At 34.8% G+C, this 21,044-nt stretch overlaps 2 protein-coding genes across 2 annotated transcripts; both read right to left on the minus strand.

Moving 5' to 3' along the window:
• Window positions 1–349: 349 nt before the first annotated feature.
• On the minus strand, window positions 350–8,095 carry LOC133677474 (elongation factor G-1, mitochondrial). Its single transcript, XM_062099557.1, has 20 exons — window positions 7,513–8,095; window positions 6,560–6,781; window positions 5,491–5,612; window positions 5,241–5,391; window positions 4,885–4,956; window positions 4,667–4,762; window positions 4,502–4,590; window positions 4,304–4,370; window positions 4,181–4,219; window positions 3,239–3,299; window positions 2,840–2,949; window positions 2,608–2,682; window positions 2,452–2,520; window positions 2,228–2,349; window positions 1,800–1,925; window positions 1,368–1,488; window positions 1,150–1,250; window positions 1,009–1,069; window positions 786–839; window positions 350–683 (listed from the first exon to the last, which is right to left on the minus strand). The coding sequence occupies exons 1-20, from the start codon at window positions 7,915–7,917 to the stop codon at window positions 579–581; spliced, it is 2,268 nt and encodes a 755-aa protein (XP_061955541.1). The 5' UTR covers window positions 7,918–8,095; the 3' UTR covers window positions 350–578.
• A 4,383-nt stretch (window positions 8,096–12,478) lies between these two features.
• Window positions 12,479–20,687, minus strand: LOC133676157 (uncharacterized). The gene is made up of 9 exons (XM_062097766.1): window positions 20,505–20,687; window positions 16,327–19,452; window positions 16,142–16,222; window positions 15,037–15,189; window positions 13,989–14,152; window positions 13,745–13,892; window positions 13,471–13,593; window positions 13,159–13,246; window positions 12,479–12,857 (listed from the first exon to the last, which is right to left on the minus strand). The coding sequence occupies exons 2-9, from the start codon at window positions 19,339–19,341 to the stop codon at window positions 12,679–12,681; spliced, it is 3,951 nt and encodes a 1,316-aa protein (XP_061953750.1). The 5' UTR covers window positions 19,342–19,452; window positions 20,505–20,687; the 3' UTR covers window positions 12,479–12,678.
• Between the last annotated feature and the right edge of the window lie 357 nt (window positions 20,688–21,044).

Below are 21,044 nucleotides of genomic sequence, written 5' to 3' on the forward strand. Positions count from 1 at the left end.
TTCTAGTTCTAAATCTAGAATCATTTATAGAAAAAGAATTCCTAATTAAAACTTAGCTAACAAATAAAATTCATCTAACATTAAAATTTTTAAATAGTAAAATACTGATTAAATTAAAAATTCTAATTTAAATAGAAAAAAACAAATACAACAAAGTAAATAAAAAGAAATTATACGAAGTTACTTCAAGATTTTTTTTTGAAGGCCTTTTCGATTTCCAATCATCATGAAATTTTAACTTCATAGAAAATAAAACCTTCAAAATCTTCTATCAATATTAGCTCGATTCAATAATTAAATTAAAAATTATACTTGATTTATCAATTTATATCTTGAGCTATTCTTAAACTCTTAGAAATCTAAAATCTTAACTCATTAATAAAATAATACAATAAACATTCTTATAACAAGAATATTGAAGAAAGTGCCCCACGGCATATTCCAAAACTGATTGATCCAAATCTGATCGAACTAATGAATATTACTATAACAGTAGACTTAGTCGTCAAAAAAATACAAAAACCCCATGGGGCTTGTGTAAGGACTACAGGGGCATATGCTTTTATGGAAATCTTCTCCTATTCAGCTGTCTTGCTGGCCTTGTAGGTGTTTACCAATTGCATTTGCACATCCTGAGAGACAGGTGAATGTTCTTTATATTCCATTGTGAATTCCCCTTTCCCCTGTAAAAAATGAAAAAGATCAGTATGCACAGACAAATATTGAGCAAGAAACACTTCGCACTTCCAAAAGGAAAGAAACTTGAATCTCCCATTTATGGTCACCTGCGTCATTGAACGTAGAGCAGTCGAGTAACCAAACATATTGTTCAAAGGCACCTGAAAAGTCAATCACAGGAACTCCTCAGAATTAATTAGTTTGGGGTCAAATTATCAACAAAGATCTCATGATCATGGTATACGCTTCCACTCATCCTTTAACTTTTTTTCCTTTTATCAAAGTAGGCCTCAGATACTAAAAAAATAAAGGGGAGAAAGCTGTGCTTACATGGGCTGTTATTATAGAGTCATCCCCATCCTGGTCATTTCCAACTATCACACCTTTCCTCCTATCACACGACAAGATTTGAGTTCTAGAAAAAGCAATGAGAGAAACAATGATAATACATGGTAAAAAAAAGTCACTCACTTGTTAATGTCACCTGCAACTGTACCCTGAAACTCTGTTGGTACTTTCAGTTCCACCAGCATTACAGGTTCCAGGATCACAGGTTTTGCAGCAGTGTAACACTGTTTAATAGAATTTTGAAAGACAAAAAAAAGAAGAGAGAAAATCAGAACTAGAAGCCTCCAAATACAGCCCATTCATAAAGAAATTCACCAATAAACATATGATAAGGGAAGTACCTGTCTAAAAGCATATATTGCTGCTAATTTAAATGCAAGTTCGCTAGAATCCACAGCATGGGCAGCACCATCAGTCAAAGCAATTCGAAGATTTTCTACCGGGTGCCCTATTAAAGAACCACTGTACATGCAAGTGCAAAGAGGTCACAACTTAATCATCTGAAATCACACATGGTGCAAACCTTTATATTACAAATGGAACGAAAAAGTAGCATCAACCTAGTTCTCAAAACAAACAATTATAACACCATATGCCAAGACTTCAAATAACTCCAGTTATAAAGTTCTCATTTAAATTTTCAGCATGAATTTTTGTTGTGACCCGAGGGAGAGACTAAAAAGAGGGAACTTCTAAAACACTTCCAGGATAAAACAGGAACCTTCTCATAAAGTACAAAACTATGATCATTATTCTTGCCGAAAGCTACTCACGAATTGGCAGCTTCTTTGAAGCCCTTCTCAATTGCAGGAATAAAATTTGATGGTATAACCTGTCCCACGATCATGTTATCAAACTCGAACTTAGTCATTGACCCTTGTGGAATTGGCTCAATGTACCTGTACATGGAAAAATACAGCAAGGCAATCCCAGGGATCACATTTATAAAGTTGGTACTTCAGTTGAAATTGATCATATAGTTCTGGAAAAAACAAAGTAAATCCAAACAATTAGCACATTAAACTAGGCAATAACAGGGGTACCTAGGAAGCAGCTTGACACTTTCTATACATAACTACTGCATAGATAGATATACTGCCAAAAGGTGGGTGAAGCAGATACTTTTTTAATGTATCATTAGGCCAAATTAGATACCACAACAATTGGATTTCAACATGGAAAATTAATACTGAACACTCACCCACATACTCGTCCATATTGTCCTTGCCCTCCACTTTGCTTCTTATGTAAATAATCAAATTCAGCACGCTGAGTAATGGTTTCCCTGAAGTTCACACGAGGTTTCCCAACACTTGCATCAACCTTTTCAGGCAACAGTCGTGGAGGAACATAAATTAATAAAAAGATCATTTCTAACCAGAATACCAATAAAATGGAAAAAACTATCATAACAGGCAGAGATACCTTGTACTCTCTCCTAATTCGTTCCACATATATGTCCAAATGCAACTCTCCCATTCCAGAAATTATGGTCTAACCAAAAAAGCATCATTACATCACACCAACAGGTTACTGTATGATTAAATAAACAGTGCATATAAACATTTTACCAAAACAAACCTGAGCACTCTCAGGATCCAAGCCAACACGGAAAGTGGGATCCTCTTTCTGAAAACGATTCAAAGCTTTTGAAAACTGCAAAAATTCCAAAAGAAAAATGCATATAAATTGGAGGGCACAATATATCATGCAAACAAACCTTTTTCCCCTAAGACCCTGATGTCATGGTTATAATTTATAAATTGAGTTCAACAAAACCAGAGGAAAGAAAATACATTTCCTTAGTACTTACTTGTCCTCCGGAGTCTTTTGAAACTGGTTGAATGGCCAGTGACATAACTGGCTCAGGGACATTCATAGATGTCATAGTGTATCTAACTGAACCATCTGTGAAAGTATCACCTGTTTAACCGATAAAAATAGATATATTTAATAAAAAATATTGAATAATAACTAGGAAAAGAAACAATTATGCATTATATAAGACGAAAGTCTCAGCTCCCATCCCAACTAATTACAGGATCTCAAAATTTGTCCCATGCCCAAGTATAGAAGTAAGCCCTTCTCTTTTTCCAGCAACAGACATTTTACTTGAAGTGACTTCTGACTGCCGTGGACATTCTCCTTAAAGAACAATGAAAACATATTATAAAAATAAAACAATTGGTGACTTGGCATGTGAAGGATTGACCTGAAGCACAATCAACACCAAATACAGCAACTATTTGCCCAACATGTGCCTCTTGAATGTCCTGTAACATAAAATTCCCCGAAGAAGAGAAAATGTATTAAGCATATAGCAGAAGACATGTAATAATCTTCATTCATATTGACATAAATACAAAAGGAAAAGGTTCATTTGGACAGACTACTAAGGCTTGTTTGTTTCATGGAAAGTGGTTTTCTGGAAACCACTTTTTAAATTTTCATGTGTTTGTTTATCATTAAAAAAGTTAGTCAATGAAAAACACTTTTCAATCAAAGAAAAATTTAGTTTGATTTACAAAAAAATATTCTTTTATTTTGGGCGAAAAACACTTTTTAGAAGTTGCAAAACATTCAAAAATATCTTGTTATTTATTAATTATATCAAGTTCAATCCTCAATCTTTTTATTGTTATATGTTTTATTTTAAATTTTTTTGCAATTTTGTCACTTAAAATTTGATTTAATTTGATTTTTATACCAACTTTTGTCCTCATTCTTTTGATAGTAATTTGTTTTTCTCTTATTCTTTTCTTAATTGAATTTTTTTATTTATCAGATTTGATTCTTATTTTTCTAATTGATATTTATTTTATTTGAAATAATTTATGAAATTGATTTTTTTTTCAATTTCATCCTCTTTTAATTTTTTATTTGTTAAATTTGGTTTTTATTTTTTTAATTTATATTTATTTTATTTGAAATTATTCATGAAATTTTTTTTTTCAATTTCATTCTCTTTTAACTTTTTTATTTGTCAGATTTAATCTTCATTCTTTTAATAAACTTGAAAAAAACATTAATAAATCATTTTCCAGCTTCGTTTCCATGACATTACCAAATATCAAAAAATAATTCACTTTTCAAAAAGACATTATATTCCAGCAAATAAATGGGGCCTAAAAGAAATCTCAGTGCAAAAACTTACCTCCATTTCATTAGAGTGCATCCGAACCAAGCGAGGAACCTGCAATGAAAAAATATTTTTTTTCATTAGGATTGTAACAAGTATGAAAAAGAAGCCAGATCACATTATGTGCCCAAAACTTACCTTGATCTTCTTGCCTGTGTTAACATTAACTATAAAATCACCCTTGCGAATTACACCCTCGTAGATTCTTCATTCAAGAAAAAACAAAAACAATAAATGTTAATAACATGTCTACTGTTTAGTACTAATCTAGCAGATCATATTCATGCAAAACTTGCAAGATCATTAAATGAAAACTAAACCAGCAATAAGCCATACCTTAGATATGTCAACTGACCAAAACGCCCTTCTTCTAATTTAAAAGCCAATGCCACAAGTGGTCCATCTGGAGTTCCAGACAAGACAACCTACACACCCCTTGATCAGTATTTTGAGGGGGAAATAGTGAGAAATAAATTGAGATAAAGTTGTTAAACCGAATACCTTCTCTTCATCCTTGGTTTGGTCAAGAGCATAGTTACTAACTTCAAGGGGACAAGGCAAATAGCTAAGTACACCATCTAAAAGTGGCTGCACTCCCTATACGGAAAAGGTGACAAAATATGAAGAGACTATGAATAAACAGTAAAGTAAATGCAACAAATAATTACCATCAATTATACCCAAGACCCAAAGATACAGTAGTAGAGAAAATAAAATACCTTGTTCTTGAATGCACTGCCCATGAATACAGGAACAAATTTCTTTGCTACAGTAGCCCTGCGAATTGCCTCCTACTCAACAAGATTAAAAATTCTGAAGTTTAAGACCACAATAAATACATGCAATTACAAAATGAAATTCATTGCAAGGAGCAATGAAGTCATCTTTAGAGCTCTGCATTTGTTGATGAGACATTTGACAATAATGACAAACAGAAAATTTAAAGTTAAGCCCCACCAACTGGCGAGTCAAGGAAAAGAGAAATTCCTATACTAGATGATGAGGTGCATGAAAAATCATTGTTCATGAATATTTACTTTTCTTTTAGAAATACATTTTTTGTCTTTGGATATACCTCAAGGTCAGAGGTTGAAATAGATTCATCTGAGAGAAAAGCATCTGCAAGTTTATCATCAACTTCAGAAACTGTTTCTATTAGTTCACGCCGTTTTTCTGCAGCCAAGGCCTCAATCTCAACTGGTATTTCTGCAGTGACAATTTTTTCACTAAAAGAGGAAATGAATAGTAAGCAAAAGAAATTAAATTCTAAAACAAAGTTACATGACAAATTAAAGTAATCCAACATCATATGTTCATGTACTCACCCATTTGAACCATGGAAATAATAAGCTTTCATTTTTACAAGATCGATAAGGCCTTGAAAATCATCTTCCAACCCAATTGGAACTTGAACTGCTGCGCTATGATGTCTTAGTTTAGACCTTGCCTAAGAAAACGAACCACAATAGACAGCAATGAGAGAGACTAACCAAAAAAAGGCAAAACCTATCAATATATCTTTATATGATACATGTTTTCATATCCTTGTATAAAAAAAATTAGTATAAAAAAAATGACAGTTTGAAATTTTTTGTGGCAAAATAGCACAGTTTAGTACATGTTGCGATTGAAAAATGCGAAATTTAAAATTGTCGTTGATGGGAAACGCGACATTTCAAAAAAACTGTTAAATGAGATGGCATAAATTACAATAACGAGAGAGAAAAGAAAGAAAAAGACCTCGAAGGCAAACCAAAGCTCCGATTATAACACCATTGGTATCATCAGAAAGATTTCGACGAAACGAATCCAACAACATTAAGAAAGGTGTTGGTGACCGGAGTGGGCCACACTCTTTGTTCAAAGGCAAGTGAATAATTACAATGAAGAGAAAGGAGAGAGGAAAAAGAAAAGAAAGAAACCCCTAGGGCATGTTGAAGCTCCAATTACGAAACCACTAGTATGATTGGAAAAATCTCAATGAGACAAATGCAATGACATCAAAAAAGGTCACCAACGGTGTATGAGCGGGCCACACTTTCTGTTCAAAAGCAAGTGAATAATTACATTTAAAAGAGAGGAGAGAGAGAAAAAAAAGACTCTAATGCACACCGAAGCTCCAATTACGAAACCACTATATTGTCGAAAAGATCTCGGCGAGACGAATGCAACAACACCAAGAAAGATCACCAATGGTGACCGGAGTGGGGACTTTACTTGGTGTCGTTGGTGACCTTATGGTGACTATAATTTGAATAACCACACTATAAACAAGAAACAACAACATAAAACTTCCATTCATTAACAAATCAAATTTAGTAAAAACCTAAAGATAATAGAGTTTATTATTATAAAGTAACACCCACAATACACTAAAAAGAAACACAAGTTTACCTGGTTCAAAACTTTCCAAGGATCAGCTCCCATTCGATCAAGTTTATTAATAAAAGCAAGCCTAGGCACCTCGTATCTCCTCATTTGCCTATCCACAGTAATAGACTGACTTTGCACTCCACCCACACTACACAAAACCAGAATTGCACCATCCAACACTCTCAGTGCCCTCTCCACCTCTATTGTAAAATCCACATGTCCTGGTGTATCAATTATATTCACCTACACCACCACAGAAAACACCATCACTATTTTAAAACAGGCTCTAATTCACCAATAAATGCTTCAGATCATAGATTACCAGTATAAGAACAGTTCAGAATGCAATATGCACAAAATTCAACAAAATCATACTCAAAACATTCCGAATTCATGTAAAAAAATTTCAAAATGTTTCAAATCAAAACAATTTCCCAGCCATATTCTGTAAGCACTAGACTCAACAAAACAACCTAATAATCCAAAGTAATACACCCAAACCGCAAATTCTTTCTCTAACTCTCCACCCAGTCACTAACTTGCCCATTGACACCTCTTAGCTAACATTAATCCCCTTGCAAAAAAAATCTAAATCCTTCATTTCATATTATCTCAGACTCTCGTACATATAACTCAATTAACAGTAAAATAGCATACTCTCCAACTCAAAGAAGAGATCAACCTAAATTTACCAAATATAACAAAAACGCAAAATTCTCTTCTCCAAAAGCTGCCTCTTTTAACACATAAGCTACCCGATCAAACCGAAAAAATCCAATCTTTTCAATCCCAAATAAAGAAACCCCTCACAAAACCCACAATTGAAAATGACAAAATCCCCAAATAAAATAAAGAAGACAAACATTGAAACTGCTCATTGTTTGTAAGCTAAAACAAGCACGAACACACACAAAATTCGAAAACGTTTTTAAATTGAGCAGAGAATATTCGAAAGGTTTGAAATGTTGGAACACCTGATATCCATTCCAAGTGCAGTAAGTAGCAGCGGATTGAATAGTGATCCCTTTCTCTCTCTCCAAATCCATGGAATCCATCTTGGCCCCAACGCCATCACGGCCGCGAACCTCATGAATCTCGTGAATTCGACCAGTGTAAAACAGTATGCGTTCAGTGAGTGTGGTTTTACCGGAATCGATATGAGCTGAGATACCAATATTTCTTAATCGGTCCATCGAGTCCTTCCACCATGGCTCCTTTTCTTCTTTTGTGGTGGCGCTTGCGAGGTTGGAGAAGTGGCGGGAGTGCTGGATTTGGAAGTTGCCCTGGAGGAGAGCGGTGGTTGGAGACGCTGAGGACGTCGTTTTGGAGCGGGAGAAGGTGTAGGAGAGGAGGCGTGATCCATTTTGGAATCGGGTCATGGTGGTGGATTGATTCCCGATGTGGTAGAACCCTAAACCCGAGGAGGAGTGTGGAGGTTTAGGGTGCGGGGGTTTAAGGTGGAGATAAACGTAGTGGTAGAAAAAGAGAAACTTTACCGGGTCGGGCCGGGCAAATGGGTCTTTCTAAATACCTGTGCTAGTTTTGGGTTAACAGAGAGTGTTCGTATATATATTTGATTGATAAGAGTAATTGAAAAAAAAAAACTTGTAAAATTGAAGAATTTAATTCAGGTAAATAGCTTAATAGGAAAAAATAATAATTTATTTTATTTTAAATTTTTTTTCAAATTTTATAAAAACTTTATATGATATTAAAAAATTCATTAAAAATATCTAAATATTTACAAGTTTGCTATTAATTTTAATTTAATAACTAAATAATTCCCAGAAAACTTGAATTGGATAATTGAATCTTACTCAACAAAAGTTTTTTCATAAAATTTCTCAGCTTCTGTAGTTTCCTCATAAAGGGAAAATCTATTGGTTCGTAGCTGCGAGGGGATTAAGTCTTTCTTGGACACTCTTTTTCATTTTACACACAATTTTTTTTTTATTTTTTTTTATTAAATTAAATATCTAAATTAATTTATATATATCTCAACTAATTTCATGTCATTAAAATTAACAATAATATAAAAAACTCGTGATCTAACCAATTCACGATTGTTTTGCACACAATCTTGCTCTTACTATTGCTTACATAAGGAATGTTGCTTCAACCGTACCCTCATTTCTTATCTTCGCCATTTGCAATGAATTCTAGTTTCTTATTTAATTCGGGAAAAAAACAAGAAGAATCACATGGTGTTTTGAAGTCTGTGAAGGGCATTCCTAATCCACCCAGAGTGTTTGTAGAACTACCTTTGTTATTTTCCTTACCACCTCCAGTCATGGTTGTTGCTTCAGAAACTCCATCGTTTACACCCGATGAGAATGAAGTTTGAGCGGCAGCTCCATTGAGTTGTGTATCATCATCATTCACTTGATCTACATAATCAGCCCTCAAAAGAGCTCTTTGCACATCTTGCCTGAAATGTAAATAATCTTCAACTTACTTGTGTTCTTGTCACTGGACCATCAAAACCCACATCAGCATTTGAAAAAAAAATTTGAAATTAGAGCTCTATAAACAGTAACTCTTAACTTTTAATTTGGAGATTTTTAGGGGTTTACAAGAAAACAACATTGACTGTTTCAAGCTATCGAAAACCTCTTTTGGATTCTGAACAACAATAAAAATTGAAATTATTGAGGGTTTTATGAGGTTTTTTTTTTTTAATTCTACAGAGAGCGGAGAAATTGTAAGATGAAGAGAGAGAAAGGGATTAGGTTTTGTTTGTCTCTTGGTGGGTTTTATAATATAATTTATGCGGGTTTATTTTGAATTTTTTTTTTATTAAGGATGCTTTTTGTAATATTTAAAATTACAAGGTAAAGTATAAAATGAAATAAATTATAAGATACTTGTAATACATTTATTTTTTTGAAAATTACAGTTTATAAGCTAATAATATTTTATATCCTCGCTAGGTGAACTATATAAAAAAAAAAAGATTATCATTGTATTATAATTAATGACTAAAGAGTTTTTTAATTAAAAATTACAACTTTACCAGATAGGATTAACTTGCTTTTTTAAAAGTGTTTTATAATTAATTATACTCATTTTTTACTCTTCTAGAACAAAAAAAAATAGGTGCAAATAATGCATTTATGTTCATTTTGTTGAAATATTATGACTCTTTCCTCTTTCTCATGATTCTTTCCTTTTCTGCAGGTTTTTTATTGTGCAGAATTCTTTTTTAGTATTAATGCATATGGTAGGATAGATTAAGAGTATATTTAACAGTGTGGTAACAGTTGTTTTTTAAATAATTTTTTATATTAAAATACATGTAAATAATATTTTAAAAAAAAATTAATTTTGATATTAGTACATCAAAACAATCCAAAACATACAAATTATATTAAATTTTAAAAAAATATATTTGAATTTTTTAGGATTCTAATTACAAAAACAATACTATTTTTAGGATCTGATTTGTTGATCCAGTACTATATATGTTTGCATGTATTCTTCATTCTACATAAGAGAAATAATAAACTCTTCTTCGGAATTCTTGAAACTTGATTTATCCACAATTCAATTTGTTTCAATTCTTCCTCGCATAACTCGAGTTCAACTCCCTACGAACTTACATAATCAATAATTGGCATCTATAAAGCAAGTTGTTGTAACAAAATTAAAGAAAGAGTTGATCAACTTGGCTATTTGGGCCTTCATTTTTATCACTTAATCATGTGTAGTGTCCATCCAGTAAGTAATGTGGTATGTTGTAAGCTAGGTCATTTTTTTTTTAATGTAAAAGAATGTCATAGCAATTTCAAAAGAGCAAGAAAAATTTGGGATTCAGGTCATCAATATAGATAAGTTTAATAATCTCACTTAATTTAATACTATAATTAAAAAAATAAGCGATAAAAAATACCCAAAAGAAAATGCTAATGACCAATAAAAAAAAATAGTTGTCAATATTATTAAAAAAAAATTAAACAATCTTATTTGATAATAAAGTAAAAATTAAATGAGAAAATGAAAGAGATAACCTCATAAAGAATAAAAAAAAATTTAAAAAAATCAAAACTCAATTACCAATATATTAAATGTTGAAGAACAAACCGTGAAAAACATTTTAAGAAATGACAAAAAACCTAACCTAAATTAACATGTCAAATTTATGTCCCCATCGTGAGACTAGTATAACTTATACAAAAGAAATTGAATAAAGCAATGGAGGTCAACTATCAAGTAAAATAAATGATGAAAAAAAAATGAAAAAAAAATCAAATAAAAAAATAGAAGCAACCTAAGTTAACTTGATTAACTTATGATCAAGGATATGAGATCAGGATAACCTCATAAAAAAAAACAAAAAAAATTACAAAGCCTAAGACTCAATAACCTAATGTCGACGGATAAAATTAAAAAAAAATCAATTCAAAAAAAATATTTAAAAAAAAACTCGAGTCAACTAAGATTAATAATACTAACATGTGAGCCGAGATATAAAATTAAAATAACCTCACTTAAAAAAAATAGAAAAAATCATGGATACTTCCTAGATTATTCATCTATGCTTCAAGAAGATGATCCGCTTACATGAGGTTTCTATACCCATAACTTTTGACCAGGATATCGAGTTCATGAACAATTTCTAGAAGAGTTTATGCGGTGAGTTAGGAACTTATTTGATATTCAATATTCCTTTACCACTCTCAAACAGAGTGGTGAGTCACAGCCTGCGAAATATACTATCTATAGTCTATAGACAAAACAAGCCAAAGACACTTTTTCTATAACAAGTTGAGGAAGTAGGCTCCTCGGCTGAGCCTATTTGAGATTATTGTTTATCGATATAATCCATCAAGTGTGCTTGAGGTGGCACCTATTCCTCATGTTGGTTGACTGAGTGTTTAATTTGAAGATATGACATATTACCTTTGTAAGGTGCAAGATCAAGTTAAACAAACAATTTTCACTGCCTACTCATTATGGGTTTCATGTGGAGTGTTGTAACTCCTAGCTTTGGGCGAGAAAGATTGATCCTTTTAAAGGACTACAAGAGATCAATAAAAAGGCCTCTCGGTTTCATCTTCCTATTCATATGAAGAGGCCAAGCTTAAGCTCATTATTTAAGTGAAAGATTGACATACACTTCTCCTTTCAATATTATCTTTAATTAAATGACAAAGTTGTTGGTAGCGGTGATTATTTTCGGTTCAGTTTGGTTTTTATAAAAAAAAAAATTAAACCGAAACCGGTTCAAACCGACCGGTTTTGGTTCGGTTTGATTTTTTAGGAAAAAAACTGGTTCAAACCGGTTTGGCTCGATTTTTTTTGTTTGGCTCGGTTTTTTTCGGTTTGGGTTCGGTTTTTTAGGTTTTAAGCTTATAAAACCAAAACCGAACCAAACTAGTTGGTTTTTTTAATTTTTAATCAATTTAATCTGTTTTTTTTTTCAATTCTGTTTTTTCAATTTTTTTTTCTGATTTTCTCGCAATTTGACAGTCTTAAGTAATAATAGTTATTCGATCAATTTGTGTTCAAGAGTCAATATCAACATGAAGATTTACAGAATTTATGGTATACTTGAATTTTTTATTTTTTTTACGAATCTAACAGCATATTAAAAGTGAATGTAGAATGGAAATTGGAAAAGGCAAAGTGCTGTGAGCATGGTAGCCCGATGTTCAGCAGAGCAACTCAGGCGTGAAATTGAAATTATCCGTAGTTTGCTTCCAATCTTCCCTCTCTTACTCTGTATTGTTGAATTCCCTCACACTATATCCCGAGCCCTTGCCCCTCTTGCATGTATCATCCCCTATAGCTACTGCTAATGCAGGCCATACTCAGCTTGCAACAGAAAAAAATCAACAGTTGCTTCTAAGAATTTGGTGGGGAGCCAACAATGAGCCAGAAGAATGCTCTCCACCTTATGCACAAACACCGAATGCAGAGCGTATTAATTATACATGGAGCTCAAATTTGAAGTTTGTATTTACTATTGACAAAAATAATAGCTTTACATTAAGTTTAATTTCTCCAAGAATTTCTCCATGTTCCTGCACAACACAAAACTCTACACACAACCTTTTATGAAATAAATAGAAATAAAATCTTATGATTGTATTTCATGACAATTGGCCAAAAAGGCATAGCAAAGGGATTGACAAGCATCACTACTTGGGTATCTGTTTAAATTGACATGCTGCTGACATGACACGTAAGCGTCTGGTAATCTCTGTGAATGATGGACGGGCCAAGGGATCGGGTGCCCAACACTGCTCCATTAGTAATCTCCATTCAGAGTCACAAAAGCTCGGTACAGGTGGTCTCAGAGTGTTATTAACTATGCCTCCTGCAAAGGAGAGGGGGTACACAGCAAAACAGCAAAGAGAAATGTGAATAACAAAGCAATTCCAGTATCAATAAAAAGTTGTGTGACACGTTTATCGGCAAACAACAATTTATAGAAGAGGTTATAACCCTCAAACCAATATTCTTAAACTCTTAAAAAAATCTAAAATACAGAAAAAAAATTGGATAAAGAACATGGAAGGCCCAAACTTCAGCACCTGCAGAACATATTATCACGCTGTGTGCAATGGTTGATCAAAAGTGTAATACTCTGTGATGTAACAAGAATGTTTCATACATACCTATGATTGCTCCGTAATGCATATTGGCATAAGGCTCTTCACCAGTGAGAATCTCCCATAAGACAATGCCGAAAGAGAACACATCAACCTGCCAATAAGTGAAGAAGCTACAAGCATTAATTGCATAATTACTGTTGTGAATTGACCAGGAGAAATATATATGTCGAAACTCATGTAACAAAGTCTCATGTCCTTTTTATAAGCGTCTTGATAACTTGCCTTGCTTGAAGGGAAAAAAAAATCATGGTAAACAAAATCTGACAGGGATGTAAATATTCACTTCAGGCAACATGGAAGAAATTTGTTACTTGCCTTTTCAGAAACCTTACTGCTGCTACCATTCAGGAGTTCTGGAGCCATCCATGGAAGAGTTCCCCTTACACCACCAGTAACCAAGGTATTCCTTTTGATTTTTGACAAACCAAAATCACCTACCTGCAAAAACAGAAGCATTTATGTTAAACATTAGATTCGCTAGACCACCTTGCTGCTTGCTAAGTAAATAAGATTTCAGAAATCAGGCTGTTGGATAAGAAACATGTATCATAAATGGAACCTACTCAAACAGCAACAGTATCACAGTTACCTTGCAAATAGGTCGTAAAGGATCTTTCAGGTTGACAAGCAAGTTGTCACATTTCAAATCAAAATGCACAATGTTCTTTGAATGCAAATATTCCATTCCAAAAGCTGCATCCATTGCAATAATGAGACGCTTACGATGATCAAGATGCCTAGACATTCATGAAGGTTAGATTAAACAACAACAACACTAACAGAGAGTGAAATTAAAACAGTACAGCATCCACAAACACATATAGAGATCTTACCTGTCCTTGCTAAGTAGAACATGTCTAAGAGAGCCATTTACCATGAACTCTGCCACAGTGGCAAGTGTTCCTCCGGGCCCATCCTGAACCACTCCATAAAATGCAACTACATTGGGGTGGTGAAGCTTTGAGAGAATTTCAGCTTCACGCCAGAACTCCACGGTCTGAAAAAAATATAAGCACTGTTTATTGATGCAGAATGAGACAAGTATGGAACAGATCCCTATTCTTCTTGATATTCTGGCAGATAGTTTACCATGTTGATCAACTTGCACATAATTGTGTAAAACTCCACTCATGAAAACCACACCCACTCTGTTCACTCACGTGAAAAAGAACCTACCCTTTACCAGGCAGTATGAAAGAAAATTCTCGTTTCTTTCATTTAACTGAAGGTTACTGAAACACTACAGCAGCAGCTGCATCAAGCTAAAAGTTAAGACATTCAAAGTATCTGAGATGGATCGCATTCCAGCCTTCTAATCCAAATTTGATCTTGGACACAAAAAATAAGGTTTAACAACTGCCTTATTATTTCCTTACTTACAAGTCAACCATTTACATGCTTAATTGTTCATAACAAAAAGTCAATAGAATGAAAGTCAGCTCACCAGTCTTTCTTGTTTTACATCTATTCTTAATCCTAAATAGAATGTAACAATGGAGGGTAATATGTAATTTTTACAGTATTTTTTAGATACAAATGACTTTTCTTGTAAACAAGAATGTACACAAGGCTACTCTAGTCTTGTCCAGTTTGAAATGATCTTATAAGCTCTTATAATCAAGGAATTGACTTGATTATTAGATTATAGTTTATAAGTTCATAAAAGTTTTGAGAAATACAGATGTGCTAATTCTTTGATCCCAGTTAGTAAGAGGGATCTTGAACTAATAAATAGTTCTAGAAACTAAAAAATGAAATATTGGGCAAATTCCAATCGGAAGTCTCATTGATAATCACATGTAAAACTGCCTTATTTACAAAAGTCAACTATTTTCATGCTTAATTTCAATTAAAAAATCAATAGAAAGAACGGAAGCTCACCAATCTTTCTTGTTCCGATGAACGGCCTGTGAAACAGCTCTTTTTTATACGCTTAATAGCAACATCCGTTCCCCTCCATTTTCCATGATAAACAGTACCAAAAGTGCCAGACCCCAATTCTTTCAACTCTTCCAAGTCTTCATTTTTTATGATCTGTGATGACAAAAAAATTATACAACTAAAAGAAATCCTCAATGACAGCTCCAATAATAATGAAGAAAGGTAGGGAGTCTTAAAAAAAATAAAAATAAAAAACATCCAAAATAATGCATGACTAGCAAGTCACTAGACGTCTCATTATGCATCTATATGTGCAAAAAAGTGAATGAAACAGCAGGAATTCGAGTCCACTAGGTCATTCAAAAAGAATGCCTGGATATGCCAAAGTGATTCCGAGTGAGCATGAGACATCATATTGTTTCATATAGTTTTATTCATAATTTAAACTGCGTGGGACTTCCTGAAATAAGTTTGAAAATGCAGAGCATCACCGTGGAACAAAACACCAAAATTCTCTAGTCAAACATTGCCAGTGTTAAGGTTGCATGTTACTATATCCACTAAAGTAAAGAAAGCAGTGTCAGGAGGGAAACACAACCCTTGTTACTTCACATTTGCCACCCCAGAAAGGCAGAAACAACACCTCCAGTTGGTTGAACTGTCAACCATGGGTCTCACCCTCATGGAGGAGAGTGGGTGGTGTAGAACAGTCCATTTCTCCTTTTCATTTCTTATTGTTTCTGCAAAAGACAACAGAGCAGATTCTAGATACAGGTTTTGCATTTCCCCCTCCTGGATGGCAGTAGGTGGTGCAAAACAGTCCATTTCTCACTTACAATACTTATTTTCTCCTTTTCATTTCTTATGGTTTCTGCAAAAGACATCAGAGCAGATTCTAGATACAAGTTTTGCATTTTCCAGTCCAACAATGCTTTATCAATACTCTTCTGTTCAACTACAATGGTACCTTGGAAACTAATGAGATTTTCACATGAGAATTTCCAAACAATAATCTAATAAAATGCAAAATGAGTCTGCAACCAACAAATTTTCAGCTTCTGCCACATGGCACAGCCATAGTTTAGGGAAAAATGAAAGAAATTACCTGCAAGGTGCTAATATCAAACTCTCCTGAGGAAAGGTCAACAAGATGTGCACCGGTGTTTCGAATGTCCAACTTCCCACCCTGACAGCATTAAGAAAATCAGAATGTCTGGAGAAATGATAGCAAGAAGGTAAAAACACCTGGATTATCAAACAGATGAAACAAAAAAAAAATCATCAAAGTACCTCATACTCTGATTCTGGTATTCTAGCATTCACCCCATCCAATTGCGCACTCTCAGTTTCCTTCAGCTCAAAATGACCATAATCTGCATGGGAATCCATGGTGTTCAGCCCAACAACACCAGATGTCTCTTGTTGAACATCTTCCTCAATGTGAGGCAAGGCAACTCCATCAGACCTTAAAGGTGGATAACTATAATCAATGAGTGTCCCTCCTTCATCATTTGTAAGGGAGGATGAGTAACCCAAATGGTCTTGGTCTATAAGGGAAACATCTTTCCTAACAAACTGATCTTGCAATTTCCGAAAGTAAGACCAGTGTTTCGGATCATGATTCTCCATGTTCAAGCTCAAGCCCGCTCCATCAACAATTGGATTGACCACATTCTCATGGATTTTGGCTTGTGAGAAAATATCAGAGAGGATATCAGGACGAAACCGGTCATTTATATCGATTCGTATGTCTTTCTTCTCAAGAGTGCCAACACCAATGCTGGGATCCCCCTCAGATACAGCTCTAACTGGGCTCTCTGTCCATGCCAAAGGCTGCACATTCACCTTAGTGTTGTTCCCATTATTATTGTCAGAAACAGTCTCAGTTCTTTCAAACTCTGGAGGCCCCAAAGCAGGATCTTCTGGGTGCTTACTGGAAGTTCCCTGACTTGCTGTTGGATGTGTCAACCCAACTGTTTCGTTATCATTGATAGAGAGATCAGTATAGTTGCCTTTAACCTGGAAACCTTCATAATCATCCACTGGATTAAAAACAACACGTCTGGAGTCAGATTTCTGCACATTTGACCCAAGACCTTGAGCAATGCTGGGATTTACTGTACCGATGTTATCAGCAAATTCTTTATACTTCTCAAACTGTGCAAGTCCATCTTCAACAGTCTGAGGTTTTGCATAACACAATTTTGCAGATGGGTGGGACTGGTCAGTCTGGGAAGCCCCATTTCCTTCGTGCAACTTATCAATTGATTCTGTAACTGGTTGAGAACAACCAGAACGTGCTTGAGTTATTAGAATCTGAGGATCAGAGGAATCCTCCGATTTTGACAAGCGATTTAATTCTGCCTGCTCCCTGGGAATTCGCTCAGAATGAAAAACCCGATGAGGAGCCACAGATGGTTCGAGGTAGCTAAAATCTGTTGGATCAGCCTCAGAACCCCCATATCCTGGGGCAAATGGATCACCAGATGAGTGAAAATGGTCATCCCCATTATTCTTTATCCCTTCAGTCACAGTTTCAGTGGACATCGAATTCAGTACAGGTTCATGGGGGCTTTTATTATTTTTCATAAGCAGCAGAGGTGATCCTACTTCTGGTGTTGAATTGGCAACCAATACTTCTTCTCTAGAAGTATAATTTGGAATGGAACTATCATATGGATGCAAGGAAACGGTATCATTTTCCACTGCCTGAATTTTAACAGTTTCATTAAGCTTCTGGAATGAATCATCTCGTTTCATTTTCAATTCCTTTATTCTTGCCTCCTTATCCAGAGTTTGAACTTTCTCAGGTTCATTTATTTTCTGTCCTGAGCTCTCTCTTTTCAGTTTTGCATCCTTTACAGATGCTTCTGCATTTTGCACATGAAAGCCATTGTATGATTTCTCTTCTGTCAAAACCCCCTGTTGAGTTGGATACATGCGGAAAGGCACTCCCATTAGATTTTCCCCAACCATTGCATGGATAGGGAGATGTGAGCCAAAACCAAACTGAATTGGGCCCGACAATGGATTGGTTCCCTTTTCATCCATATGAAGGAAGCTCTCCATAGGTTGCATGGAGGACACTGGATGCTGGCTGGCATCTCCATGATGCATCTTCTGGCCATGGTAAGGCTGTGAATTAGATTCATGGGCACTAGATGAACTCGTCAGTACTGGTTGAGAAGATTGGGTTGTTGAAGGCAGCATATTAACAGCTGAAGATGGAGCATTACTTCCAGTTAATTCAGCTGCAACTCCACTGCTGCCCCTCTCAACATTAAGACTGAGTAACTCATCCAAATTGTTCCCTGATGCGCTTACCAGATTAATTGAATTCTTCCTTGAACCCAAGTCCATACCATTTACAGCAACTACATATTGAATCTCAGAATTCTCACCCTCTCCACTTCCCAGGCCAAATTGTGAGTCCTCTAGATCATTGCTAGAAAACAAGAACATCCTAGGCTTCTTTGATCCCCCATCTTCTGATACATTGCATTCTTCCATCATGTTCTGAAGATCCTCATCACAGGATACAGAAACCAAAGCATCAAGATCTTCACCAGGAAGTTGATATTTTATAGTGTGAGGTTCATTGTAAATTGCCAAAGTTTTCTGCATCAGCTCCTGCCAAGAAATATTCTTGCTTATCCGGATAATGCGTGTTTCACCCCCAACATATCTCAGCTTTCCATCACTCGGACGAGGCAAAATTGTACCACCGAAGCTGCAGAGAAACTTCACCTTTGATGATGAACTATCAGAGGCTCCTGAAGATGTATAACCATGAATTCCTCGACTGCTGTCATTTCTTGATGAGGTTCGTGGTACCGGTCGGGCAGGATCATAATAACCTTGGTCTTCATGCACAGAAGATCCCTTCTGGTCAAACTCCTGGTTCCGGGCTTTTTCTACTGTGCTTATCGTAGAGATGTCAGGCCCACTTTCCGAACCTGAATGAGATATTCCCAACATGCCCTTTAGTTCCATATAGCTAGTTGTGCTATTAGGATCAACGTAAGCATTTGGAAAGAGCTGTTGCCTGGGGTTCACCCTCTCCCGCATAAATTCAAGAGCGAATTCCTCACCAGTCTGAATGGAGTAATTTAGCACAGGCCTAGCTCCAATTGACATGTTGTAGTCAGGAGGTCGCATGTTAGTATTAATATTAGCTGATGGATCATGAAAAAACCTTTGGTTTACAGACCCCAGCCCTTCATTTCTAGCTTCCATGTTATTATATCGAACTTGTTCATAGTTTTTCTGCTGATCTGTCATGCCTTTTCCCAGATTCCTGTCCATTTGGATCAACTGCACCAGTAAGGCAAGCCAATAGTGCCATATCAGTACAGAATCGCTTGTATGGGCAACCACAAACTTTGTTTGCAAGATGACATCTTTGCAGGAGAAAACCTGAAATGGGAAATAAGCTCTTGCTAATAAGAACTACTTGGTTAATTAGAAAGCAAAATGCCTAGCATGAGCACTCTTTAGGAAAAGAAAATATTTGGAGCAACAAGATAAAAAATTTCAATCATCTTAAACAGAAACAAACATATGATCAAGAGCTTATTTAGTATCAAATTTCAGCAAGTTTTACAGGAAAGCTCCCCGGTGATGGCAGAGCTGCACAAAGTAACATGAAATAGATAGATCTACTCACTTAAAAAAAAAGGAATAAAAGGCATTAATTTACACAAAAAGAATACAAATATGCATGCCTTAGGACAAAGATGGATCTGCTTTAAGAAAAATCGTGTGGAGTTTGAAGGTCATAAGATTAACAGGTGCTGCATTTCCATGTCCTTAGCAATGCGGATTAAATATTAAAAACTTGTAATCTCGTTACTTTTGCTTTCTTTTCTTTGTGACCAAACAAATAGAAAAGTACCAGTTACATTCAAAAATCAAAGTAGCTTCCACTAAATTACTACATCTCATTGTACTATGTATGAATCAATCAAATGTTAAAAACACCACTTAGACAACTCATTACATAATAATCACACAAAAAAAATGCTTAATTCTAAAATTCCAGATGAACAAAAATACAATCTTTACACGGGAAAAAAAAGATTGAAAGACAAAAATCATAATTAAACAACTAAGTTATTTAAATCCACTTGAAAAAACCTGATCATAAATAAAAGACTGGACGGTTGCTTTTGAAATTAGGACTAACACAATAATAAACATCAAACCCTAACAAAAAACTAGCAAAATTGAAATCAGACCAAAGAAGTAAATTTTAGACTCTTAAGAACCCTAAACTCAATACAAAAAAAAAAACCCACATGGAATCCTCACTCAAAAGCCCAAAACTCACTCTGATTACACCTCAACTCACCAGAAGAAAAAACAAAACAAATTATAAACTAATCACAACCACAGCTTAACCAAATGAAAAGGATTGAAACTTAGAAGAAGAAAAAGGAGTGGATGAGAGGCGAAGAAATAAGAAGTACCAGAAAATAGAAGCAATGAGCGTAAAAGCTTAGGCAGCAGCCAGAGTCAGAGCTCTCTTGCTTTCTCTCTCTTGATTTTATAGCATGTTCTATTTTTTTTATATTATTATTATCATTGTTTTTGTGCGTGTAGATGTTGCTAGATCTATAAATTTTGTTGGCTTTTTCTAATATTAATTTTGTGATTTTCTTGGGGTTTGGGGCAACTGTGTACTGATGATTAAAATATAAAAAAAGTCGGTATTTGCGGAGAGGTTAATGAAGCCCACGCGTGCGTGTCGACTACGTTTTTTACCACGGAGTCATGCTTTGCTTAGTTGTGTAGGTCCCACTTAATAGTTAGCTTAGCTGGTGGTTCTCCCTTCAGATTTGGATGTGAGAATTCCAGGAACACCCTTTTCTCCTTTTTCCTTTAAAAAAAAAAAAAACAAACAACAGTATTTTATTTTATTTCATTTGTTTTTTCATCCCTTCCTTTCTAGGAAAACGAAAATGAGAAGGGGACCTTCTACAGGCGAAAAATATCCGATATCTTCGCGA

Source organism: Populus nigra, chromosome 1, assembly GCF_951802175.1.
Source record: "Populus nigra chromosome 1, ddPopNigr1.1, whole genome shotgun sequence".
NCBI classification, from domain to species: domain Eukaryota; kingdom Viridiplantae; phylum Streptophyta; class Magnoliopsida; order Malpighiales; family Salicaceae; genus Populus; species Populus nigra.

Bases quoted from the DNA above. Each gene is read 5' to 3' on its own strand.
- LOC133677474 (XM_062099557.1), bottom strand. From the start codon at position 7,917: ATGACCCGATTCCAAAATGGATCACGCCTCCTCTCCTACACCTTCTCC. The intron at 4,220-4,303 runs GTAAGTTTTGGG...TTTTCATTGCAG, and splicing joins ACACAGGCAAGAAGATCAAG to GTTCCTCGCTTGGTTCGGAT. The intron at 1,070-1,149 runs GTGAGTGACTTT...GTCGTGTGATAG, and splicing joins GTTGCAGGTGACATTAACAA to GAGGAAAGGTGTGATAGTTG.
- LOC133676157 (XM_062097766.1), bottom strand. From the start codon at position 19,341: ATGGACAGGAATCTGGGAAAAGGCATGACAGATCAGCAGAAAAACTAT. The intron at 14,153-15,036 runs GTGAGCTTCCGT...TATTTTTTTCAG, and splicing joins CATCGGAACAAGAAAGATTG to ACCGTGGAGTTCTGGCGTGA. The intron at 12,858-13,158 runs GTATGTATGAAA...TCTCCTTTGCAG, and splicing joins GCATTACGGAGCAATCATAG to GAGGCATAGTTAATAACACT.